This window comes from Mastigoproctus giganteus, chromosome 10 (genome assembly GCF_048544385.1).
Source record: "Mastigoproctus giganteus isolate SK-2022 chromosome 10, ASM4854438v1, whole genome shotgun sequence".
NCBI classification, from domain to species: domain Eukaryota; kingdom Metazoa; phylum Arthropoda; class Arachnida; order Uropygi; family Thelyphonidae; genus Mastigoproctus; species Mastigoproctus giganteus.
Genome location: NC_143584.1, coordinates 88,265,310 through 88,293,083, shown reverse-complemented (window position 1 = coordinate 88,293,083; position 27,774 = coordinate 88,265,310). Strand labels below are relative to the sequence as shown.

The 27,774-nt window shown below is 35.2% G+C and overlaps 1 protein-coding gene across 2 annotated transcripts in view; it reads left to right on the top strand.

The window, feature by feature from the left end:
* LOC150079140 (vacuolar protein sorting-associated protein 11 homolog) overlaps positions 1–27,774 on the top strand; it is a 697,977-nt gene that overhangs the window by 285,627 nt on the left and 384,576 nt on the right. For both annotated transcript variants that reach the window (XM_090382204.1, XM_090382205.1), the window contains 3 exons: positions 1,756–1,902; positions 2,009–2,200; positions 9,565–9,670. In XM_090382204.1, coding sequence (XP_090238330.1) covers positions 1,756–1,902; positions 2,009–2,200; positions 9,565–9,670 — 445 coding nt within the window. The remainder of the gene's footprint in view (positions 1–1,755; positions 1,903–2,008; positions 2,201–9,564; positions 9,671–27,774) is intronic.

The following is a 27,774-nucleotide window of genomic DNA, read 5'->3' as shown; positions in this document are numbered from 1 at the left end:
GCTGGGTCCATTGTTGTTTTCTGTATTTTTTAACAGCATTGATGAAGGCATAACAGATTTAATGTATTAGTGTGCAGATGATATGAATGTTGACCAAGTGGTAAATGACAGTAATCAAGGTAAGCTACTGCAACAAGATCTATAAAAATTGGGCTGATGGTTGAGAAATAGCAATTGAAGTTTAACATTGACAAATGCAAGGTACTGCATATATGGGTACCAGTAATCCCAGATTAATGTATTAATTGTATGGTACTATATTCAGCATAGTGGAGAATGAAAAAGACATGGGTGGGGAATTATGTAGTGAGACTTGAAGCTCTCTGAACAGTGCTGACAGGTTGCTAGGAGAGTTCACTGATAAACAGGAATTTTGCTTGCAGGGATAAGAGGCGATTATCCTGTTGTGTATGACAATGGTTAGGCCACATCTTGTGTACTGCATACAAGTCTGGAAGCCATAATTTTATGAAGGATGTGGATCTGTTGGAACAGGTTCAGAGAAGAGTAATGATATTAGTGAGGGAAACAAAAGATGCTCTTACCAAGTAAGGTTTTAGTTCTGCAAATTGCAGCATCTAGAGACTAGTTACCTGTGAGAACTTACTGTGGTGTTTAAGGCTTTGAATGGATTGAGTAAGCTCCGTGTTGATGGCATCCTTCCTTTTGTTTTGGACAACACATGCATGAAGGGTATAAATTCAAATTGAGGAAGGATGATTGCAGGATAGATGTGTGGAAATTTGCCATTCATCAGTGGGTGGTTAATTGTTGGAACAAACTTTTATCTGGTGTTGTGGAAGTGGGTAGTTTGAATAAATTCAAGGAAGAACTAGACAGAACTGTTGGAAGGAATAGGCTGCTGATATGGGTAGTGGTTTTTTTTTTTTTTCCTTTTTTCTTTTTTTTTTCTCCTTTTGGCTGACATTGTATAAGTAGGCTTTATTACATCATTTGCAATTACTAATACTACTGTAGTATCATATTTACAACTAATAGTTGCCATTTTATATTTATGATACTTTTGAAAATGGGTATAAGTGAACACAACTTTTTACAGGGTTGTCTTTCACAAACTGCAATTGAAGAAATTCTCTGGAATTCAGATCCAGAAGTTGATGAAAACTGAATCAAGTAATACATGTGTAAATGCACAGGATATTTTAACTTCAGGAAGAGAAAAAAAACAAGTTTTTTTATTTACTTTTATGAATTTTTATCTTTTTTTTATTTTTGACAGTAATCTTGCTTTAATGTTAATAAAAGTATCTTTAAAAGAGATACTTATTAAATTTTTTAAAATGTTAATTATAAAAAATAGTTATGTATATATATAGTTTTTCAAATTTTAAAAGACTAGCAGATTTCTTAAAAAAAATTAAATTCACTCCAGGTGGCACACCTACTGTTTAGAAACTACTCACAAAAGAGTTGTGTGTTGAGATGATGTAGAGTGTTTTATTCAGTCATGAAGTAATGTTGAATACTGATGATTCATGGATATTGAGAAAAAAAAAATTTCCTCATTTGTCATTAGTTTTTGTTGTTGCTGTTATTATTATTATATATATTTGTTTCAGTGAAAACTGACATGATCCACTGCAGTTTCAAATTCATTTCATACAAAATATTGTCATAACAGGCATAACTCTAGCAAGCATTTCATACTATGCTTTATTTTGTTTTATTTAATTTTGTTTTATTTTATTTTATTTTACTTAAAAATAATATGTTGTGATATGAATCCTTTTGCAGTTTTTGGATGCACAAAGAATCCACAATTTAACAGCTTACTTGCAAGCTTTACATAAGAAAGGTTTAGCCACAGAGGACCATACTACTTTATTGTTGAACTGTTACACTAAATTGAAGGATATTAAAAAACTGGATGAATTCATTATGGTAAGAAGTGGAATTGGTTTATTTGAAACTTTTGGCTTCATTTGTTATTTTCAGCTCTCTGGAACATCTGTAGGTTTTATTATTATTATTATTTTTTTATATGTAGACAAAGGATCGAGAAGTAGATTTTGATGTTGAGACAGCAATCAAAGTTTGCCGCCAAGCAGGTTATTGTAATCTGGCTTTAAGGTTAGCAGAAAATCATGGTCAGCATGATTGGTATCTAAAAATTCAACTTGAAGATCAAAAAGATTACAGCCAAGCTCTTGAATATATTTCTAAATTAGAATTTGCAGAGGTTAGTATTAAAATAAAGTTTTGGCAAGTGTTTGCATGTGAATATATCAGTAAGACATGCATATACAGAAGTTTCTTTATATCATAATCCTTGTGAGATAAAAATAATGGTTATATCTAAATCAGTGGTTACTGATTTAGATATTGTCATGAAGGAAAAGCCTTAGTTTATCCAACATATATGAATTTTTTTACCCAAATTACATTTTTGTATAATTTGTATTTATCTCCTTTTTTTTTTTTTTTTTTCTCCCATTGGTTTTAGTATCATTCTAATCCTTAGACACTTTTAGAAATAATTTAATGACTCATTTTTACTGCATCCACAAAGATATTGGAACCTGTAGTACATTATTAGCTGTGTGTATGTTGAAGATCAGGAAGATGCTTGTTAATGTTATACCTGAATTTCTTTAGATTGCAATTTTTGTGAGATTCTTCTAAAGGAATGTTGTTCCAAAGAACAGAAGTAGAAGGATAAATGAAAAGTAAAGTCAGTGGGTTTGGTGCCAAACAGGGAAAATGGATGTTGACCAGTTACACGTTTGGCCTGGTTTGGAAGAGAATGCAGATAACCAATCATAAGAACAATGTTCATGAATATATTATAGAAAAGGCATATAGCAGAAACTGAATATGTTTGTATGTTAGAAAGTGGAGTAAGTTTGAGATGGGTTTTTTTTAACTCCATTTCCCTCTTTTGGATAGAGAGTCTAAGAGTTTAAGAAAGGTTTGGTAAGAGAGAAGTGCTACTCCCAAACGTGGAAAGAATATTCCATGGTAGGACAGAGTTGAGATTTGAGCAGAGTCAGTAGTTGTATAGAAGAAAAGTAACTGTGAGAGTGAAAAAGATAATCAAGTTTCTTTGATGTAGAGAAAGCCATATTTGTAACATCTGCTTATGCCAAGAAAGTTAGAAGCCAGGGTTAAAGATATAAAGATATGATCCTGCCTAGAAATCTGTTTTATTCAAAGCTTGAGCACAAGAGAAGTAAAATAGGGTTGAGTTTTTAGGATTGAAGTGAACTAAGTTTTCTTGGCCCCCACTGGGAGATTACTTGGATATCATTTAGGATTTAAGAAATTTCTGGTGGGTAGTCAAGAAGTTGAAGTCATTTGTGCAAAACAAGTTTACTCAAACTAGAAGGTGGGGTGTAGATCTCCACTCATTGGAGAAAGGTTATTAATATCCAGAATTAGTTGTGAAGTTAGAAGACAGAAAGCTATCTACCATCACGCATAGCAAGCAGTCATAGAGAAAACTAGCTACCCATACTATGATTTTTAGTGTTTCTCACCAACCATGGGATAAAACGAAAGACGAAAAACCAAATTTTTAAAATTTAATATTTACAATAAATTATTTACAAATAAAATACCATATTACTGATAGTAATTTTAACATAAGACAACTGTGATATACAATAACGAATTTAAAATGCAATAAAATATACTAGGTTAAAAGCGCTAAAATACTAACTGAAGCTTTCAAAGGCTTCTGCCTTCTTTCTCAACAGTGTACTTCTATTCTGTGGTGCATTATTAAATATCAGCAGGTTCACGGTGCGTCTCACGTGAATGTATACTGTTCCTGTCAGAACCGGAAGTGGCTCGGGAACGTTTCAGGCAAAAACGTTCATCCCCTCCAAGGATTACCGCCTCAAAGAGGGGATGAATGCGTGTGCCCCTATCTCTATTTATATTATTCTCAGTAGAACTAATTCGGAAGCTCTCGAGCCACTTGCGGTCCCAAAATCTATGCGCCCGATCAGTGATGACCACTTCATCTGGGGAGATTTATTGCATTTTAAATTCGTTATTGTATATCACAGTTGTCTTATGTTAAAATTACTATCAGTAATATGGCATTTTATTTGTAAATAATTTATTGTAAATATTAAATTTTAAAAATTTGGTTTTTCGTCTTTCGTTTTATTCCATGGTTGGTGAGTAACACTAAAAATCATAGTATGAGTATACCCAACCCCAGAGGCCTATTTGAAGAACTAGCTACCCATTTGCTAAAATGCAGAGGGCACACCATTACATGAAAGCTTGCTTAGTAGGCTTTTTTTTTTTTTTTTTGCCAAACATGATCAAAATCCTTGGAACTGTTAAGTGCAACTGGTCAAGTTTTACCAGACCTTTCCATTGAATCCAAAGATGAGTGATATCTACCAAAATATTACCAGTGGGTTGGCACTGATAGAATCCATATTGGCAATCATTGATCAGATGGATGGTTTTGAGAAAGTTGAAGAGATGGCAGTTGAGGAATTTCTCCATTGCTTTAGGAGTAGTTGAAGTAAGTGCAATGGGGTGATAATTGCAAGGGAGGGATTTGCCAACCATTTTAAGAAATGTCATTTATATGAGCAAGTTTCCATGCAGAAAGAAAAACACAAGTACAATAAAAGAGTAACAAGGTGACATATAACATAAAGACTCTAAGAATTTCTCTAACAAATGGAGAAATGCCATCAGAACTTGGAGACTTTTTTGCCATCAAGATGTTCAGGAGTCTTCTGATATCCTTCTGTTGGAAAACCGCAGTAGGCATTGAGCGGAATTTGTTTGGTATGGGTGGAGATGATTCACTAAGGTAATCAATGAAAGAGATAGAGGAGAAATAGGATGCTAATAAGTCAGTTTTATCTTTAGATGAGGATGCAGTGAAATAATCAGGATATCAGAGCTGGAAGTATGGTTGGACGGAAGTTGCATTCAATAGCTTTGGCCAGAGACCAGATGTCTTGACAACCTTTTGGATAAGTAGCTAACTTCCTCTCCTTAACTTGTTCAGTATCAAATTTGATTGAGTAATCATCAATCTTTAGTTTAGATGGAGATTTTGAGCTGCAGCATAAGATTTGGATTCAAGCTAGTTGTGATAAGCTGTGTTCTTATCTTGAACAGCTATAGTATGTTTATTGGAAAACCAAGGTTTAGATTAAAGGAGAAGAGTTTAGGATAGAGTGAGGAATAAAGGAGTTAATCTCTATAAGAATAATTTCACTTACATGTCTGAGAAAATTTCACATTCTTGTAATGACATGTGACTGAGAATGGTCATGGAGAAATTCTGTTGGACAAAAGACCATTATCAAGTTTTGATCTGAGGTACCTAGAGGACCTAGATCTGCCAACCTGCACTGGACCAGCATGGCAGATTATGGTCCATTTCCCTCAGCATGAATTGCTGAGGAGGCTTCCATCCTGCAGTGGGTTGATAATGGCTGCACTTTACTTTACTTTACCTAGAGGACCAGTAACATTAACTGTGTACTTTTGAGGGTTGTTTGTGAGAAAAGATATATTCTGTGTTTATGATTGTTTAATGTTATAGTAGTTAAATGAACAAGTCATGTAAAGTAATAGCAAAACCCTCAACGTTTGTACCTACTCTGTCCATTGAACTATGAAAATTGAAGCTAGAGTTACATCAGAATCACCAAGGAGGATTACTTCAGTTTTAGAAAGGTAGCTTGTAGGAAGTAGTGTTTCATAGAAAGTAAGTTAAAAGATTCAAAATGATTTGTAGAGTTAGAAGAGTGTAGAAACAACAGATGAATTTGATAGAATGGGATAAAGGGATTTTAAGTCAGATGAATCATAGATTACCCAGTAATTGTGATTCTGCCAGAAGAAGTAAGTGGGACATGGAAGATTTCAAATGGAAATGGACATCATTGAGTTTGGGACTTAGAAATTAATTAGGAAATTATTGCCAAGTTTGATCTTGTTGCAGATAACTCTGTTCCATTAGTTTGAAGGGCTGCCCTACGTGTGTAAACAGAGAACTTACGATTTACACTCTCTTACCAGTTAGTGTACCAATTAGGGTATGAATACCTTGAAACAATTAAGTGAACTTAGTCATTCAAGAACTAAAACAATATAGCAAATAAATTTTTGATATTTCATTACATGTTAAATATTGACAATATATTGTTAGTTTGATATATGGTTTTCGATTGTCATATGATTCATATATTGATTTTATTTTTATTATTTTTTTGTAACAGTACTTTCAACCAGTACAAATTGACGTCTTCAGTATGGAGAATTAGATCCATTCTGCTCCTGAGGTTTCTAATTGGATAATCAAGATATTTTTTGACTGGCTATAAAGTATCACTGTAAATATTAAAAATGGAAGCATTTAAATATCAGATCCTGCTTGATGTTTTCATGCTTCTATTTTTCATACTTGCAATGAAAGAACCTCACCTTTACAATCCCTTTAGAGAGCTCATGGGTAGGATTAAACCACAGGTATCTAATCCTTCCATGCTGAAGATGCCAACTAGCACTGATTGGAAGTAGGAATTGGAAAAAAATAAAAATAAAATTAATATGTAAATAGTATGATAATCAAAAACCACATTGATACTCACAGTATATCACAAACAATATATGTTGATATTTAACGATATATTGAAAATTTGTTTATTATGCTGTTTAAGTTCTTGACTGATCAAGAAGGTTACTTAATTGCTTCAGGGTATGTGCAATCTAACTGGAACAAAAGTGTTAATCAGTTTGAACTTTTGATTTGAGCATGTAGGATAGACATAATGAAATTAAGCCACTGCTCACTATGTGGGAGAATAATAATCAGTGTGCTTCAGAGAAAAAAATACTTTTTCAGTGGAGAATAAAAAAGATCACAAGAGTTTTTTTTTTTTTTTTTTCATTATCATTATGCAGCCCATTGTACATTAAATAAAGGCCATGTTGTGTATTATATAATTGTACTTCTCTGAGAGAGAGAGAGAGAGAGAGAGAGAGAGAGAGATTATATTTTGGGATATTATTTGCTGTTTAATTCATGTAAAAAGATGACATTCCTCTCTTTTAGCAGTGCTCCTTACTCACTGAACTTGGTAACTTAGCATATATATACAGCTCTTACAAATTAAGGCTTTGTAAGCTGGTCAAAGAGCATTTCTACAGACTGGTGACCAGTTTGATTTACGAAATGACTGAAAGTGAAGAGACAGAAATGCTCTGTGTTAAAAAAATATATTTCCTATTTCTTTGACAATGGAGTCACAAACAATAGCTATATCTTGTCAGACCAGCACATTCTGGTGTGGAGGATCTCACAGTGTTGTGTGTTGCATGAGTGTAGTCTCCAGATTTGTTCTGGGCCCCTGAGAAGAAGAGATACATACCACAGAAGAGATTAATTGCAAATCTGCTTCAGGAATTTTCTCCTTGCTTTATTTTATTATAGAGTTATGTGTAATCTTTTCTTTTGAGAGGTTGCTTTGGTAATGTCTTCCATAAGTAGTGATTTTTACACATGTAATCACACACATGCAAAAGCACTTAATTACACGCAACCAGGCTAGAATTTCACTCCAATCCAGCATACATTTTTCCAGCTGTTCTGAAGTGACATCAAACTGATCACCAGCTGACACAAATGTATTACAATATTATGTACTAATCTGCCCTAAGTTGCCACTGAATAAGTGTCTGTACTGAAAATAAGTCACTTTTTTTGCATGGATAACAAACAAATTACACTGCAAATAATCTTGCAGTGTAATACTCTCTCTTTAGCATGTTTACAATTATACAAAATAAACAACATAGCCCTTATTTTAACATATCGCTTGTATACATCAAGCCATATGATTAGTAATGGCAGCAAAAATGTATAACAGCTATATACAGTTGAGAAATTGATTGATTGAATTTTGGCATAGTGCAATTGTTGTCTTTCTGATATTGACTAAATGAATGTGTTAATCATTTACTCAGTGTCTTCTACTACATGATCATGTACCACAATGTCTTCAACTACATAATTGTCTATTCACAAACATTTAACCACAGTAAAACTAAAAGGTTCTTCACATTTTAAATTGTGAGAATTGTGAAATTTGGTACAGAGTTTTAGTGTATCAGAATAAAAATATGTTTTTAATACACATGTTCTTATCTTGTACAGATACTTAGAACTGGTTTAAATCAAAACAGATGTCTTGGTTCTTTGAATCATCAAATTAATGAGGTTTTACTGTATGTTTTATGTATACCCAGGTTTTCAGTTTAATTCTGCACATTTTTTCTTTTTAATATTTTATATTTATATAAAATTTTTTCACATCCGTTGAGGAAAAACCTCTTGCAGCATGATTTAAAAATAAGCTCCTGCTTATAATTACAAAATTCAGTGCAGTAGCCATTTGCTTTGAAAGCATTTTTGTGATTAAACTAGAAAATGCATTTACATATGATTTAACTTGTGCCATGTATATGTTGCCCTTCCATTAATATCCAGACACCCTTCCATTGATGATTACGTCCTGCCCAAGTACCACGTCTCGGTCACGACCATATGACTATTCATGTCAGCCTTCATTTTGAGGAGATAGCAGTAGATTGTGAATACAAGGTACCAAAATCAGACTTCCAGCATGAAATGATGATGGGGTGCAATGTAAACAATCTGTCTCAAACATGATATTTCAATGGCACTGAAGATCCCCAGGTCTATGATTGGTGATGCAATCTGGGATTGGAGGCAGACTGGCACTGAAACTGTTATGTTATGAAATGACCTGCAAGAGCTCCTTCACTGACAGAATATAACAGGAGAGCCCTGCAAAGAATCACCCATTCAGAACGTAGGTCAATGTTGTTGCAGAAAAGATAGGCCCTCAGTGAGATGATTGGAACACCTGTCTGCATGACTTCATGATATGAGTTACCACAGTCATGTAGCCATCTAAAAGCCACTAATCACCCTGTCTATTGCCACTTGCCATCTATCTTGAGGTAAGACCCACCATTCTTGGACCATAGCCCAGTGAAAAGTTGGTATTGTCCCAATAGTGAAATTTAGCAGAGGCAGCATGATGTGGGCTGGTTTTTATGGTTTATCCTGGGACCATTTGTTGTTTTGCACAAAATCATTCCATAAAAACCAGTCTATCAAAATTTTCACACTGCTCAAATTTTGATGGACTGGTTTGAGGAATTCAGCATCAAAATATTTGGATATCTAGCACACAGCCCTGATCTTAATCCTATAGAGTATCTCTGGGATGAATCGGATCATTGGGTGTATGTGTCCAAAAAACAGTGCTGAACTGATCACCACTTTAAAGGTAATATGGTGATAAATAACAGAGGATATTTACAAAAAAAAACAAAAAAAAAACTGGTGAATAGTGTCCCATGAAGACTAGAGGCTTCACAAAGGCTAAAGGTTTCATTATGTGTTATTAATTTTCCTGTAAATAAAGGTTATGTGTAGATATGAAGCTGCCCTGATGTTAATGGTAGGGCAGTGTATAATTAAATTGAAGTTTATTATTAAACTTTTCACCTGAATAACTGTTTATGCAGGCAGAAAAGAATATGAAGAAATATGGAAAGATATTAATAAATAAAGCCCCAGAACAGACAACCAAATTGCTCAAATATTTATGTACAGATTATCATCCAAGCACAGGTACTAATTCTTTATCAAAATACAATGTTATCTAAATACATGTAAGAGAGAGAGAGAGAGAGAGAGAGAATATTTCATTGTATTTGTTTATTCATAATATCACTGAGTAAAATTTATAATATAGCTGAACTTGCCAAGTCCAGCAATCCCAAGACCAGATTGTTGCCAAAAGTTAAAATTTTCTTGATTTTGAATGGTTATATTATAGTCATACAAAAAAGCTGCAAGAAATATTGCATTTATATACTACATTTCATATTACATAGTACTGTGTATTCCCCTCCTGAGAGAAAGGTGAAGTATAGTATATGGAAAGTACATTTTCATAATAACTGCACAATCATAAACCAACCATTATTAAAATTATAAATAGTGTTATGTTATATTAAAATAATGATGTAGATAAATGAAATAAATAGAATGATAAAATTCCACCGGATAAAACTAATAAAAAGGTAACTAACTGTCTGTACAATAAAATATGAAATTTTAAACTGCAAAGAATTATTTACAATTAAACAATGTAGATAAAACACAGATGATAAAAGCACTAAAACACTGTAGCTTTCGGAGGCATCCACCTCCTTTTTCAACAACTATAGTTCTTGTTCTGTTTTAAAAGTTTTTCTTATGTTTACATTAATTAATAGAAACTTAGTCTTACAAATTTCAAATTATAAGTTTCAGAAAGGAAAATTACTTTTTTTTTTCTCCATTGAACTAACACACTTACTTATATACCACTTGGCCACTCTAGTGGCCCTGCTCCTACCTTCCCACGGTAGGGCTGGAAACCTGGGAGAGGAAATCCACTCTTCCAGGGCTGAAAAGAGCAAAGTTGGATAATAATATGTTTCCACCTTTAGAGCCATGAAGCTCAAGATCTGAGACAAATGATACTGAACATGAATTTCTTAATCAAAAGGTTGAAAAGTTGAGGGGCTATTTTCAAAAGGTTGAAAATAACCCCTCAAGAGGATTCCAGCCTTCCTCATTTTGTATTCTCTATCAAATTAACCTCTGAGTAAATTATCTCTCATACTTGTACAGAAATTCACTGAGTCTGCTGCAGATTCACCAAAAACAGCTAGGGAACTCCAGTCCAGCAATCTCCTGGTAGAGATTACTCAATCCCAGTATTCTGTAAAGCTATTAAAGCTGACATTTGGCAGAAACCCAACAATACTCTCCATGCCACACTAAACTCCTCCAAGAGTTATGTGAGCAAACATGGAGCATTATTCTCACATTTAGCTCTCCAAACTTACCAGCATCTATCAAAGCAGGTCATCTCCACTGCTGTGTCCAACCCTATTAAGGAAAGACAGATGTAGAATAGATGTGCAAAAATTTGCCTTTAGCCAGTGGGTGGTTAATTGCTGGAACAAACTTCCATCTGTCGTTATGATGTCTTATGATGCTGCATAAGCTCATACACTTGCTTTCTTGCATCACATGCCACTACTACTACTATATCCCAAACTCCAGATGCTAGAAGTGCCAAAAATACGGCCACTTTCAAACTGCATGTCAAGATGAGGCAGTATGTTCTAACTGTGGATCAGTCTTCTTCAATCATAACCAATCTACTTACACTGTAAAAACTCCTCATTGCCCAGATTGTAAGGTCAACCATCTGGCATTTTTTATAACATGCAAACTATGGAAGCAAGGCAAAAAAAAATCCAGAAATATTAAGTGGAGAATGAAATCATTTACTCAGAGGCGAGAAGACAAATAATCAGTCAAAGAGTACATATGCCTTAGCTGCTCAACACTTTCAGTCCGTAGGTGTTTAAACAAATGGATCAGGTCCTCTAGACATATTTGTTGCTAACTGGACACGTCTTTTGTTCTCTAATTCTAAACAATGTCTAGAAAAAAAACAACTGAACAAGCTGGGTAACATTGGCTACTATTCCATCCAATGTTTCTTAAAAGCCAGCAAAACCAAAAAAAAAATGGTGGAAACCATCAAACCACAACTGTAATACTCCACCAGAATGGATATTGATGAACAGGATGATGGAATTTTAGAACTCCATGCAAATGAAGAGATGAACACAAGACACCCCTTTCCTTTAAAAAAAAAAAAAAATTCAGCACAAGTCAGTCTACATTTGAAAAGCAGTTAGGATCAACAACCACCAATAAATCCAAATAGTGGAAATAGTCCTTTAATGGAATTTTAGAGGCTTTCGGAGTGCAAAAGATGCTTTACATGATCTTATTGATCAAGATACCCAAGCAGGCATATCCTTTCAGTAAATATATAAATTTACAAGTGTGTCCTACCATTAAAAATTATACCATCTTTAGATGAAATGGAACTATTGATTTGTCAGCCTGGGTAGGAGCAATTCTTTTTAGAAACAACGTTCCATCCAAACATGTTTCTCTTTAATTGCCTTTAGAAGTAGTGCCAGTGTGCATTGTAATTGATATCAACCTTACAGTATCTTCTGTTTTGGCTCCCTCCTAATTTCTTGTTCTCTCAGATAATCTAGGAAATGTAATAGATTAGCTGCCATCTCCTCTGTTGGGGATTTCAATGCTCATCATCCATTGTGGGGATCTGTAACAACTAACAAGAGAGGTAAGATAATAGAATATCCTTGCTTATCAACTTATCATGATGAATACTGGCGAGCCTACCTATGTCCATTTTTCTATATGATCTGTGACTGCCATAGATCTTTCAATCTGTTCTCCTACCACATACAAGGTGATTCATGAAGGTATGGCATAACTTAAGGAGCTGATTCCTGAGGAAATTGAGTAAAGAAGTTCATATGAACATGGGTCTGATTCTGAATAAGTACAGAGTTATATAAAATTTGCAGTTTCTCAATATATCTCAGTATCTCAATAATTTCTCAGCAATACACTATTTTGAACTGTGCTTGTAATTTATGCAACTGTGGAGAGTTATTTTCAATCGATTAAATACTGATGTATGGTGTGGAATCCTCGATAATCGGAAAATGGGTTGGTGTCAGTGGTTCACAGAATTTTCCACCTAGGTCACTCAACCCAAGCCCTTTAGATTTTTGCTTGTGTGGGGTGGATGAGAGATCTTGTATTTCACACAAAAGTGCATACACGAGATGCATTATGTGATTGCATATTGAATGCTGCGACCTACATAAAAAAACAACTATGTTGAATTTATGCAAGCAGCTCATGCAATTCACACATGAGTGGCAAATTACTCTGAAGTCAAAGGTGGTGTTTTTGAGAAGCTACTCAATCATACACATACATAACTGTAAACACAGTGTAACTTTTCTAAATAAAAAATAAATTATCACTTTATCAGTTATATTTATGTGCCGGTTGTTTTTATATTTATTTTATATTGCTCAGAATTTCTTTTTTCTTTTCTAAGATTCAAAACATGGCAGTAATCTTCTGGAATCAGACCCATGTTTATATGCACTTTTTAATTCAGAATTGCTTCAGAAATCAGCTCCTGATGTTATGCATTATCTTCATGAATCACCCTGTATGCTAATATGGAAAGGCAGGTCATCAAGACTTGAGTAAGTGATCACTTACTGATTCTCTGCAAGCTCCAAATATGGGCAAACTCCAGTGCATTGCAACACTTAGAAATTACACAGGGGGTGCATTGGAATGAATATGCCACTCATGTTCAGGTTTGATGATAATATAGTAAAATTCCAGTGAATAGATAATGTCACTATCCAGAACATTATCCAGAATAGATAATGTCACTATCTGGATAGTAATGAACATATTACTATCCAGATTTTGAAAGCTGCTACTTCTGCAATTCCAAATTCTTTACGAAGTAAATGTAAGCACTGCAGTTACTGATGGAATCAGGAATGTATGCACACTAAACAGCAAAAAAAAAAAAAAAAAAAAGCTTGTAATTTGTTTCACAAATTCCTTATAATCTGATCACAGCCAAGTTCCACCAAATATGAAGAAAAACAAAGAAATGCCCCTTCAACTTTTAACAAGGACATGGTCAATAGACTCATCTGGAGGAAAATTCAGACACTTAATGGCAAGTGTGTGTAATATCTAGCCTTGTTATTAAACTGGAAGGGTCAGGATTTGACTTCACCAGTACAAATAGCGAACACTTTAGTTAAGTAATTATCACGATATTGACAGTGTCTGCTTACAGTCCAATCTTTCAGCAAATTAAGGCATTTTGCAGAACAACAAAATCAATTTCCTTGCTGTGGTACCACTCCTGTACAGCCAGTCACATCAACAGAACTTTCAGAATCTTTCAATAAAAATCTAGTATTTCTGCTGGTCCAGAGAGTCTACTACATAATGTTAAAACAATTAAACAACGAATCAAGAAGCTCATTATTAAAATTGCACAGTCAACTATTTTTAGGAAATACTTACCCAAATTCCTGTTTTCATTTAATTGTCCTAGTCTTCCTGAAGCCAGGAGAAGATCGCACCTGTCCATGCAATTACATGTTGAATTCACTGACCAGCTGTTTAGGCAAAGTCTTGAAAAAAAATGACACATAGGCAAGTCACATGGTTCCTGAAAACTAAAAAGTTGCTAAACAGTAATCAGTACAGGTTTCAGAAGAATCAGTTCATGTGATGATCAAAGTAGAAATAAACATCCATAATGCTTTCATAAGGAGGAGATAGTGTCTCATGGTTGATCTGAACATTAAAAAAGCTTTCAGTATCACTTGATGATATGGTGTTCCTTCAAGATCTTTGGTTTGAAAGGCCAGTTATTAACCCAATTTATCCAAGTTAAATATGAGTATCTGAACAGTTTATTGAAATCATTTGCTCAAGAGGATGAGTACTGCAGGGTTCCATCCTGAGTGCAACATTTACCATAAGAATTACAAACATTGTATGGGACATTCCAAATATGATTGAATCAGATATGTTTAGCATTAGTTGAGGCATATGATGCAAGAAAGCAAGGTTATACAGCATCAGCAAAAAAACAAAAAAAAAATCGTCCCATTTCTCCCATCCGGTCTCTCCAAATGTTTGTCTAGTTCAGCCTTAAATTTATTTAAGCTATCAACTTCCACAACAAAAGATGGAAGTCTGTTCCAGCAATCAACTACCTGCTGGCTAAAGGCAAATTTCCTGCTGGCTAAAGGCATCTATTCTACTACTGTCTTTCCTCAATTTGAATCTACGCCCCATCAGGTTATTAATCTGAGCAAGCAGAAGTATCCCCTCAGCATTGAGCCTGCTCAAACCATTCAAGGCCTTATACACCTCGATCAGATCACCTTGCAGGGGCCTGGTCTCCAGAATCTGCAACTTGCAAGACTTAAGCCTTTCTTCATAAGACCACCCCTTTGTTTCTCTCACCAATCTTGTTGCCATTCTCTGTACTTGTTCTAGCAACTCTACATTCTTCCTAAAATGAAGCGCCTCCGTGGGCAGGAGCAGCAGTGCGTAGCACATGCTTCTTGATTAGACCAGGGTTCGAACCCATGACCACCAAATAGGTATAATGTGTAAAGGTCAGGGAATGACCACTGCATATCTCCGGAGCAATATGGCCTTAGTTGCTAATGCTCCTAAACACCAAATAACAACAACAACAACAACAACCTTCCTAAAATGAGGCCTCCAGACCCCTGTATACAGTACTCAAGGTGTGGCCTTATACAAAGGGATAATCACCTCCTTGTCTCTGCCCGCAAAATTCCTATATATCATTGACAAAACTCCATGACCTGCTCTGGCAGCCCATCTGCACTGCTCAGAGAACTTCATATCTGACTGCACGATTACTCCAGGTCTTTTTCATTCTCCACCTCCCTGAGTGTAGTACCACATGGTACATTTCTCTTGGTTTACTGATACCCATATGCAGTACTTTGCATTTGTCAATGTTAAACTTCATTTGCCACTTCTCAACTCATCTGTCTAACTTTTCTAGATCCTGCTGCAGTAGCATACTGTCTTTACTGTCATTAACAACCCTGCCAACCTTTGTATCATCTGCAAACTTGAACATTAAGCCTGATATACCTTCATCGATATCATTGATAAATACACAAAGCAACAATGGACCCAGCACTGAACCCTGGGGGTCTCCACTTAAACATTAGTCCACGTAGAGCAGTGTCCATTTATTACCACTCTCTGCTGTCTCCCACTCATCCATCCCTTTATCCATTGCAGTAACTTGCCCTTAATGCCATACTGCTCCAATTTGTACAGCAGTCTTCCAAGTGCAACAGAATCGAAAGCTTTCCTGAATTCCAAGTATATGATATCAAAATTATTTTTTGCATCCAGTTCCTCTGTTACCATATCATAGTATCCAATCAAATTGGTCAGGCAAGACTTCCTCTTTACAAACCCATGCTGTGTTTGAACTATTACTACTGTCTTGTCTAGGTGATCCTGTATCACCTTTTTAACTGGTGACTCCATTATTTTTCTCGGAACAGAAGTTAAACTAACAGGTCTATAATTATTTGTGTCACCCTTTAGCATTAGTAGAGGCATACGATGCGAGAAAGCAAGCTTATGCAGCTTCAGCCAAAAAACCCCCTCCCACTTCACCCCTCCATTCGTTCAAAATGCCTGTCCAGCTCAGCCTTAAATTTATTTAGGCTATCAACTTCCACAACAAAAGATGGAAGTCTGTTCCACCAATCAGCTACCCGCTGACTAACGGCAAATTTCCACACATCTATTCTACAACTGTCTTTCCTCAATTTGAATCTGTGCCCCCCTCAGGTTCTTAATCTGAGCAAGAGGATGAATCCCATCAGCATTCAGCACTCAACCCATTCCAGGCCTTATACACCTCAATCAGATCACCTCACAAGTGTCTACCCTCCAGGCACTGCAATTTGCAGAAATTAAGCCTTTCTTGGTAAGAGCATCCCTTTCTTCCCTTCACCAATCTTGTTGCCCTTCTTTGTACTCGTTCTAGCAACTCTACATCCTTGCTGTCCCTGCTAGCAGGAACAGGAAGGCGAAGGCAGATTACGAGAAATCTTCGGCAAACGATGCAAAGAAAAACAGCAAAGAGTTCTTTACTTATGTAAACTGTAGAAGGAAGGGGATGAATCAGATTGGTCCACTTGATATCGATGGTTCAACTGTTGATGATCCTGCTCAGGTAGCTAACAAACTAAATGAATATTTTGCATCTACATTCACACATGAGGAGTTATTCAGGGAGGGGAATGTCAGAGGTGTATTAAACTCTGCCAGTAAGCTAGATAATCTTGTAATAACTGAGAGTACAGTGAAAGAGAAATTGTTGAAGATAAACATAAGAAAGGTACCTGGGGTGGATGGAATCTATCCAGTTATATTAAAAGAGGCAGCAAAGGAAGTAAGCAAACCCTTAGCCATAATTATGAGAGCTTCCTTGGACTCAGGGGAGGTACCCGTGGACTGGAAATGTGCAAATGTGACCCCAATCCACAATGGAGGATCAAGGGGAGACACGGGTAATTGCAGACCTGTTAGTTCAATTTCTGTTCCAGGGAAATTATTGGAGGCACTGGTTAAAGAAGCATTGCAGGATCATCCAGACAAGACTTCAGTTATAGCTTGGACACAGCATGGGTTCGTTAAGGGGAAGTCTTGTCTGACCAATTTGATTGGATACTATGATGTAGTCACAAAGGAACTGGATCAAAGAATAATTTTGATATCATATATTTGGATCTTAGAAAAGCTTTTGATGCTGTTGCACATGGAAGACTGCTGCATGAATTGGAGCAGTGTGGCATTGGAGGCAAATTGCTGCTATGGATAAAGGGATGGTTGAGTGGGAGAAGACAGAGAGTGGTAATCAATGGACACTGCTCTTCGTGGACTAATGTTATTAGTGGAATGCCCCAGAGTTCAGTTTTGGTTCCATTGTTGTTTTCTGTATTCATTAATGATATTGATGATGGTATATCAGGCTTAATGTCCAAGTTTGCAGACGATACGAAGGTCGGCACGGTTTTTAATAACACTAGTGACAGTACACTGCTGCAACAGGATCTAGAAAAGTTGAGCAGATGGGCTGAGAGGTGGCAACTGAAGTTTAAGAATGACAAATTTAAAGTACTGTATATGGGAATCAGTAACCCCAGAGTAATGTATCAACTGTATGGTACTACACTGAAAGTGGTAGAGAGTGAAAAGGACATGGGGGTAATTGTGCAGGCAGATATGAAGTTTTCTGAGCAGTGCAGATGGTCTGCAAGAGTAGCTCATGGTGTCTTGTCAATGATATACAGTGGATTCCGGTTATTTGGGCCACCGGTTAATCGGGGCAGCCGTTTATTTGGGGCAAATCTTAAAAAACAGAACCCAATCGAGAAAATAGCCAGGATTTACTTCGCTTAATTGGGACAAAATGCCGTTTAATCGGGGCAGAAGACCGCAGCACTGAAGATTACCCTACGATTGTCCCCAACCGTACCACGTAGTTCGGTCGAATTTCTGGAGGTCACAACCATAAAACAATAAAAACAATTAGCAGTCACCCGTTTATTGGGCTTTTCTGTTAGTGAAATCTATCATAAACTGATAGTAAACTCGATCTTATTGAATTTGCGATAATACCGACAGCTGGAATTCTGTGGGTTATTATGGTGAAATGTGTTTACACTTCTATGGAATCTGCAATCATATAAAAAAAAAATAATTTTCAGGCTCTTCTCTTCATTCCTATTTTTAAAGCTTCGGAATTTGTTACTTCTCACTTGCGCATATCGTGTTACTTGCAATTTGTGTGTGTGCGATGTGCTTTGTTATTGATTGCTTATCTTTTTACTGTTTTAATTATTAACCCCCACCCACAAATGACATTGAACAGAAATGTCAACTAGTTTAGTTAGTATGTACATATTACAGTACGCATTAATTATTCCGATTATCACGTATATTCTTCCGAATTTCACGTATCATTTAACTTTTTAATTGGTAAGGTATTAAAGGGTAAATTTGTACTTAATATATCTTTACTTTTATAGCCTATGGATAATATTCCTCCTATTTTCGCTAATTAGAATTGCTGTTTAATAGAATTAAAATTCAATTCACAAACGTGATCATAATGACCGGCGCTTACTGCACATCGTATAGTGAACGGTACTTTACAATGGTGGCTCCATCGTAACGTGATGTGATTGAACAGTGAACCAATTGTAAAGGGGGGGGAGTACATTGTATTTTTAACTATTTACTTGAAACTTTGGATAATTGGGGCCGCTTAATCGGGCCAAAATGGACTAGTCCCGATGTGTCCCAAATAACCGGAATCGACTGTACAGGAATTTTTATAGTAGGGATAAGGAGGTGATTATCCCCTTGTATAAGGCAATGGTCAATCCACCTTGAGTACTGTATACTAGTGTGGAGGCCTCATTTTAAGAAGGATGTAGATCTGTTGGAACGAGTACAGAGAAGGGCAACAAGATTAGTGAATGGAACAAAGGGTTGCTCTTACGAAGAAAGGCTTAAGTTTTGCAAATTACAGTGTCTGGAGACTAGGCACCTGGGAGGTGATCTGATTGAGGTGTATAAAGCCTTGAATGGTTTGAGCATGCTCAATGCTGATGGGATTCTTCCTCTTGCTCAGAATAATCGCCTTTGGGGGCATAAATTCAAATTGAGGAAAGAAAATTGTAGTATAGATGTGCGGAAGTTTGTTTTTAGCCAGTGGGTGGTTGATTGTTGGAACAAACTTCCATCTGTCGTTGTAGAAGTTGATAGCTTAAACAGATTCAAGGCAGAACTAGATAAACATTTGGAGTGAGTGGATGGGTGAAACGAGAAGGGTCTGTGTGTGTTTTTTTTTTTTTTTTTTTTTGGCTGATGCTATGTAAGCTTGCTTTCTTGCATCATATGCCCTTGCTAATGCTAATATTTTGCTACTCATATAGCTTACCTTTGGACCCTTCATCTGAAAAATTTGATTATCTTAAAAGTTGTCACCATATGTCCTGGGTTCAAAGCTTATAGAAGCTCCCTCTTACATCTCTTTAGAAACTTAATTCTATCCTGCTTGGATTGTTGATCACTAGTCTATGACTCTGTGGGAAAAAGTTCATTATTATATATGAATGTCATCCAGCTTAGTGCTTTTAGGATAGAGCTGTGGGAGCCTTCAGAACATTTCCAGTCCACAGCCTGTGCTCTTTTTTTTTTTTTTTTCTCATCTCACCCCATTTGGATACACCTGTTTGATCCGTAGTGTGTCATGCTGTATCACATAAACAATCCTGCAGTACTTCAATTGGAAAAGCTTCTGCACAATTAGGACATTGACTTCAGTATATCATCGAAGACATTGCTACTCCTAAACTTCCATGGACTGTATTCTCACCTCTTTGTGATGATATCCTTCAGTGATCGATAAAAATGCTCCTTAGCAAACAACCACCTTCGGGAGCTACGTGAAGCACATACTTTGGAAAACTCAGCGAAACTGCATCTATACTGATGGATCCAAAACAGATACAGATATAGGTGCTGCAACACTTTCTTCCAACTTCTCAGTAGCTTTGTTGTCTCTTCCAACAGAATGCAGTGTCTACTGTAGAATTGCATGCAATATAAGTTACCATTTAAACCAAGCTGAATGCAGTTACTGACATTCAGTCTACAGGATCTCCCCAACTTACGCAATATTTGACTTATGGAAATTCGACTTTACGTATGTTTTTACCGGCCAGTGCAAACTTAAAAAAATCATAGAAACGTATTTTGCATCCCAGAAGAATAAATGGAGGTATCGTGAAAGTATCTTAATTTGAACCCAATAACACATTGGTTTTTTTTATTTTTTTTTTATTTGTTCCAAGTCCTTAGAGATTGAAAATTTCGCTATATTACTGAGCTATTTATTTGTCTAAAAGGTCATATTTATAATGGAAATTGCACTACCCTTTCATCGTTATCATATATTCCTGTTATAAGAATCAATTTTGAATGCCTTTGTGATATTTTTCTAAAGCACGTTTCTGGTGGTCACAGCCATAAAACAATAAACACAATTTGCACTTTCTGGTTTATTGGGATTTTCTGTTAAATGTATCTAATTATAATTATAATTATAATCATCTATATATGTGGGTTTTTACGCTATTATGGTGAAATGTGTTCTCCTTCGCTGAAATCTTCAACAATATAACAAACAAATTTTCAGAAACTTCTCTTCATTCCTGTATGATGAAGGGAAAGCGACCAACGAAAAGTGCAAGTGGTGGTAGTGCCAGGAAACAAAACAAAATTGATTTAGAAATGAAGATGAAAATGATTGAGGTACGAAGCAGGACAAAGTTTGTCATCTATTGCAAGGGATTTAGGCCTCACTGCTTCAACAGTGAATACTATTTTAAAGGACAGTGCATGTATAAAAGAACATGTCAAAGGATCAACGCACTTAAGATCAACATGATCACAAAACAGTATTCAGGTGCTATATCAAAGATGGAACAGCTGTTAATAATATGGATGGAAAATCAGATTCAGAAGTGAGTGTCCCTGAGTCTAATGACCGTTCAAGCAAAAGCAACAAATATTAATAAAGATATTAAGGATAAGTATGGCAAACCCCAACCCAAGTTCGGGCAAGCAACAGGTGGTTTAATAGGTTCAAGCATCGTGCTGGTTCCACAACTTTAAAATATGTGGTGAAGTCGCCAGTGCCGATTCTGCAGCTGCAGAGAAATTTTGTGATGTGTTGGAAAAAATTATTGATGAAAGCAGGTATTCAACACAGCAAATTTTTAATGTTGACGAGACTGCTCTGTATTGGAAAAAAATGCCGGATTGAACAAACATACATTGCCAAAGAGGAAAATACAATGCCAGGTTTCAAGGCATCAAAAGATAGGGCCATGCTCTTTCTTGGGGCTAATGCAGCTGAAGATTACAGATTAAAACCACTGCTTGTGTACCAATCTGGAAATCCTCGTGCATTTAAGGGCATCAATAAAGCCACCCTACCCTTACATTTCCGATCGAACCACGGAGCATGGATAACAATATCTCTCTTTGAGGATTTGTTTAAATGCTGCTTCATTCCTGAGGTTGAAAAATATTGTAAAGACAACGACGTTCCTTTCAAGATTTTGCTTCTATTAGATAATGCTCCTGGACATCCTACACATCTAGATGATTTCAATTCGAACACGAGAGTCATATTTCTACCGCCAAACATGACTGCACTCATTCAACCTATGGATCAGGGTGTTATTTTGAATATAAAAGCATACTGTTTACGCACAACATTTTCTCAGGCATTATCTGCAGTAGATGATGAGAAAAATTTTACGTTAAGAGACTTTTGGAAATCTTACAATGCCATATTAAACATTAATAAGGCCTGGGCGAAATTACTAAAAGTTATTTAAATGATGCATGGAAGAAAATATGCCCACAGCATGTAAAAGGCTTTGAAGGATTTGAAAAAGATGAATCATATGAAGAGGTTACAATAAGATTGTAAAAGTTACAGAGCTACTTCAGTTGGAGGTTGATGCCAAAGATGAGGAGTTAATAGGGGAAGAAGAGAAAGAATTATCTAATGAAGAACTTATTGACTTGAAGGCAGCTATAGTGAAAGAAGAAAATGCTGACGAAGCTCAAGATGAGGAGCCGAGACACTTCGTCACCAGAGAGATGGCAATGGCATTTCATGAAATTGCATCGGCAATGGCAAGGTTTGAGAAGATGGATCCTGACAGTGAATGATTCTTAAAAGTTAACAGAGGGGTGAATGATATGCTTGCTACAAAGAAATCAACAATGAAAAGAAAAAAGCCACTGTCCAGTCATCCATTAATATGTTCTTTCATAAGGTTGAGCGGCCAGCCCCTTCTAAATCTCCACAGCCCTCAACCTCCGCAGTGGCATACTTATCAGCTGAAGACATCGATTCTGGAAACAATGCTCGAGAGGTAAAACTTACTGACGTTATGCCTGTCTCCTCTCTTTTTCTGTAATTTTATAATTTTGAAATTTTTTTTAAATTGCACACTTTTGTAATTTTTACTGTGCATGAGATAAAAAATTGAATAAATACAATAAATAATTTTACTTCCATATTCGTTGAACATTTCTTTTTTGATTCAATCAATTCAGCGAGTACTGCACAGGCATGGGGGAAATTCCGACTTAGGTAGCATTCTGTGGAATGCAACCCTTATGTAAGTTGGGGAGTTCCAGTACTTTTTCCCCTCTCTCACCAAATCCTGAAACAGATTTAATGTAGATTATGTCACTATCAAACTTGCAACCAGATGGTCATTCTCTGGTTTGTTTGGGCGATGTTGGCATCCCACGAATAAACATGTGGATCATGCTGCCAAAGATCCCAACACTGAATGACATTGATCACCTTCTGTTGTATTTGGATCGTGTTTGCATCCCAGGGAATGAACATACGGATCATGCTGTCAGACATCCTGACCCTGGAACACTCTTAGGTAACCTTTCTGTCACTCTCAAGTGCCACACACTGATTATAAATCCATCATTAAAACTGCATCTGGGAATCACTGATTTCATCTGTGGCAAACTTAAATCATTAATAAACTCCTGCAGATAAAAATAACTACAGCTGTGGACATGTAGTTTCAGGCAGAACTGGTGAGAAGTGATTCTGGCAGTGCTGTGCATTGATCATTTCCATCCAGCTCATCTGTTTTTGCTTATGGGAGAGAATCTCTTCAGTGCTCATACTGCCATTACCTTCTAACAGCCAAGTTTCTGGAAATCCAGCTTTACTTCTCTATCCAACTTGCAACAACTGTTAATATTGTCATGCATTCTTGGTAACAGTCCAAAATGCAAATCTTGTTGAACAGTTTAAGACGCATAAATTTATATGGTCTCTAAACATTATAATATAGACAAGTTTAGTCATAGGTAAATTTTGAACAGGCACAATGTGGCCATTGTGGCAAAAAATGTCAAACACAACTTCTAAAGTCCAAATGCTGAGTGTATTTGTCATTAGAATCCTTCCCTGCAATACATAGCAATCTGTGTAGCGTTTTGAAAGTTCACCATCCTCTGAACTACTTAATTTTCTTTTAGGCAGCATGTGGGCAAATATGAGTAAGTGAAAGCTGCAGTGTTAACATTGTTTACAAATGACAATCTAAAAGTTCTAAAAAACATTTTTCTAAACAGTAAACATGTTTAGTGAATCAATAACTCAGTATTAATTTTCATGTAGAAATTGTGGAACTCAGAAACTCAGTAATTGATCACTTTTTATCAATGATTTGCTAAACTTATTCATGAATAGCAATTAGAGAATTCAATGCCTAATAAATTTCTTGATGTTTAAAAACTTAGGACTCTGAGGTTGAATATCTTCCTTTCAGTCTTAGATTGGTCATAATAAAAATTATGACCATCTAAGAACTAAATTTCTTGTGCAAAATGGGTTTTTTAGGTTTGTCAGTTTTCTACACATAGCCAAAATATAGATGGTGCAGGGTGTTGGATTGCTGGATTTGGAAGGTTTGACTGTACTTTGTGTGTGTGTGTGTGTGTGTGTGTGTGTGTGTGTGTGTGTGTGTGTGTGTGTGTGTGTGTGTGTGTAAGCACATGTATGTGAAGCACACCTCGATTGCTGTGATATTTTTTTACCTCACAAATAAAATGTGGAATGAAGATTAAAAGTTAAAAACATTCCCATTAGAAAAGGACATGCCTTTTCTTGTATGAATAAATATACTAATAAATATAATATAAAATATTATATTTATTTTTATAATAAATATAAAAATTTGTAGTAATGGAAGTGTCTTATATATTAAGAAGCTTTATGCTATTTATTAATTATAAAACTAGAAAATAAAACTAACTGTTAATATACTGATTACCTAAAATAATGTATTTTTTATCAGATGCTGATTTTTATTTTATAATTTGGAATAAATTTCTTAAAAACAGTTCATTATTAAAATTAAATGCCTCTGCATTGTTATCTATTGGTTATAATAGAAGTGTATATGAATTGCAAACTTATAGAATTTTAAAAGTACTGTATATGTATAGGTTGACATAATCTGGAGTACTGCTGAATTAAATTAAAAGTGCCTTGTGTATGGATTCTTTGTATGGATACTGCTTGTGTATGGATTTTTTTTTTTAAAGAATACTAAACTTACAACTTAATACCGACTCTACATTTGCCAGCGCACATCGTCAGATATTACTATAATGGTCTTGGTTTACAGGTCAGGGAGTGAAATACAAATAGCATTCTTGTTGACACTGACCATACAGGAAATGTGATTTAATTTTTTTTTAAAAATAGCAAAATAAAGTTAACCTATATAGAAAAGGATTAATTTGAAAAAGAAGGAAAATGACAAAACCAGTGAGATGGTATATCTCTTTGCAGGTTTGTGGTTTTCAAAAATGAAAAACTGGAATGAATAAAAAAACTTTTTCAGAAGTGAAAAAGTTTCTTTCATTGCCGGTGAGATGGAATCTCCTGGATTGGCTAAAGTTGTTCATGTGCAGAAATGAAAATTTAGAGAGGAATGTAAAATGAAGATCATCTAATGATGAATAAATGGAAATAATTGGAAAAGAAGAAGGAATCAGCTATCTGTGCCCCCATCTTTCAAAAAGGGAAGCTACAAGGTACTCCGATGGGCATAGGACAAGCATAGTTGTTGATAAACCCCCTCAACCCGGAGAGAGAGAGAGAGAGAGAGAGAGAGAGAGAGAGAGAGAATGCAGTCGCTGTAGCAAAAAAAAAAAAAAAAAAAAAAAATTAAATTAAAAAAAATCTGGTTGTTGTCAACAAGAATGTGTCATATTTCTCTCTCTAAAATCAAATTTTTAGAAATATTTTATAACCAAATTAAAGATGTGGATAATATAGAGCACAAAAATAAAGTTCCAGTTTAAGTAGTTAGTTTATTTAATCATCAAATTTTCTTCCCAGTGACTTGTTCATATCACTGTTCTAGTTTTCAAAAGAATCAAGGAATAGTTTGGAAAAACCATGTATGGTCTGGATTTGATTGCATAATACATAATAAAACATACAAGAAACTGTTTTATCCATTATACTATGTTTTTCTGTTGTTGTGCTTTTAATATTAAAAATTTTGAAATAATTTCAAAAGTATGTGAGTAAAGGGAACAAAACATGCAGGAAATACAAATTTAGGTCACATAACATTATGGTCTTCTGAGATTGAAAGAAATGATTTTTGGAATCACATACCAAGTACATGTTTTCAAGCTGCTGGATTTGTGATAAAACTAAAATATCAAAAGATAAAATGACAGAATATAATTAAAACTATATAGTAGAATAATGGTAATTTCAGCTGCTGAAGCTTCGTCTTGTGATGAACAACCATAAGGTAGTGACATAAAAAAAAAAAAAAAAACCCAAGGTACAATAGAATTTCACTAACCTCCTAAACCTGCAAAAGACCCATTTTTGAATGGCTGTGGTCCTGTACTGTGAAAATCACTGTCAGATAAAGTTCTTACAGTGAAAATTTAAGACAAAAGAAAGCATTGAAAGAATTTCTGCACTGATTACTCCCGGGACAGTGCTCTCTCTCTGAATGAAAAATTAGTTAGAAATCAGACTGGACAGTTTATAGATAACAAAATTAAATAGATGAAAATAAAATATACTCCAATAATAATTTACATAAAACGGTAATAAAACCAAGTTGCCCGAATGATATATTTATTAGCCTATCAGAGAATTAAGGGAGGTGCAGGAAACCTATATTATTCAATCAAGAATCATAGTAAAGTTTATACTTATGACTTAAGGTACTGTTGGTATAATCATATATTGAAATACAGCAAAAGCTTAATACTTCATTACCTACCTCTTAAACCGTTTATCACAAAATTCGTATAAAGAAGATGAAATAAAATTAAACTACATCAGTAATTAATAAAATAGAGCCCAGAGGAAAACCGAAATGCATTCCTTCTTCCTATGGTTGTCATATATAAATTTAATAAAGTAAACTGCTAAGAAGGATAACATGTAAGAAGGCAAGAGTCTAAACGGGGAACTTTCAATTCAATCATCATCAGTTGACTAATTTCGAGCAAGTGAAGAAGGGGTTTATAAAGTTGTTTCAGTTCCCTTGATGCTTTGAGTTAGACATGTGGTAATTTAAAATGTGTTAGACTCCATATTGGGGAGAGGCCGGCTGGTAGTTTCGCATTTAATATTCTGAGTGATGTGTTCTGGCGATACCATTCTATGGCCAAAGTTTCATATTGCAATATCCTATAATTAGAATTTAGTTTTATCAGTGTGATGGCTGAATCTATTAATGGATTGTATGAGTGCACGTGTCATGTAAGCTTGGTACTGGAATGATTAGTTTTAAGACTGTTAAAATGGTAATAGTCCCTTGTGTTTGTCATTGTCGATGATCCATATTTGGTAGTGGTACTGCCTATGTAGTCAGCATTACAGCCTGATTGGCATTTTATAAAATATATTAAGTTATTAATATATATATTCATATTCTTATATTCATAAGTTTCCCTGTAATTATTAAAGAAACTTCCAACTTTATGTAGTAGGAAAAAATTAGTGTGATGTCTGTGCCTTTAAAAATATTTTTAAGTTGCTGTGCAAATTGGCAGTGGTATGGAAGTATAATTTTAGTACTTAATGTGTGATCTTTATTTATCCTATCCATATGGAGCTTGTTGATTTTATTTTTTACTGTTGATATAGTAGTAGATTCTCGATTTACTGGTTTAACCAGGACACTTCAAGACTCCAAATTATAAATTTTAAAAAAAAGTCAACCATCATAAAATTCAAGTAATAACTAGAATAGGTATAAACAGATATTTTGCAAGTCATAAATAAGCGACAAGAAGTCATGTTATAAAGTCGTCATTGGAAGATTATTATCTTGCAACCCCCACTGTCTTCATATCCGATGCTAAAAAAAAAAGAGAGAAAGAGAGAAAACAAATGTTAAGTTTGTTTTAGTGTGTCGCTTCGATTGTTGTGTTTCGTCGCACTGCAACGGAAACAATTTTATTTCGTTATTTATATCAGGGATAACAAATTTTTTTTTGTTTAGAAATCGCGAAAATGATGGGTAAACATACATAAACGA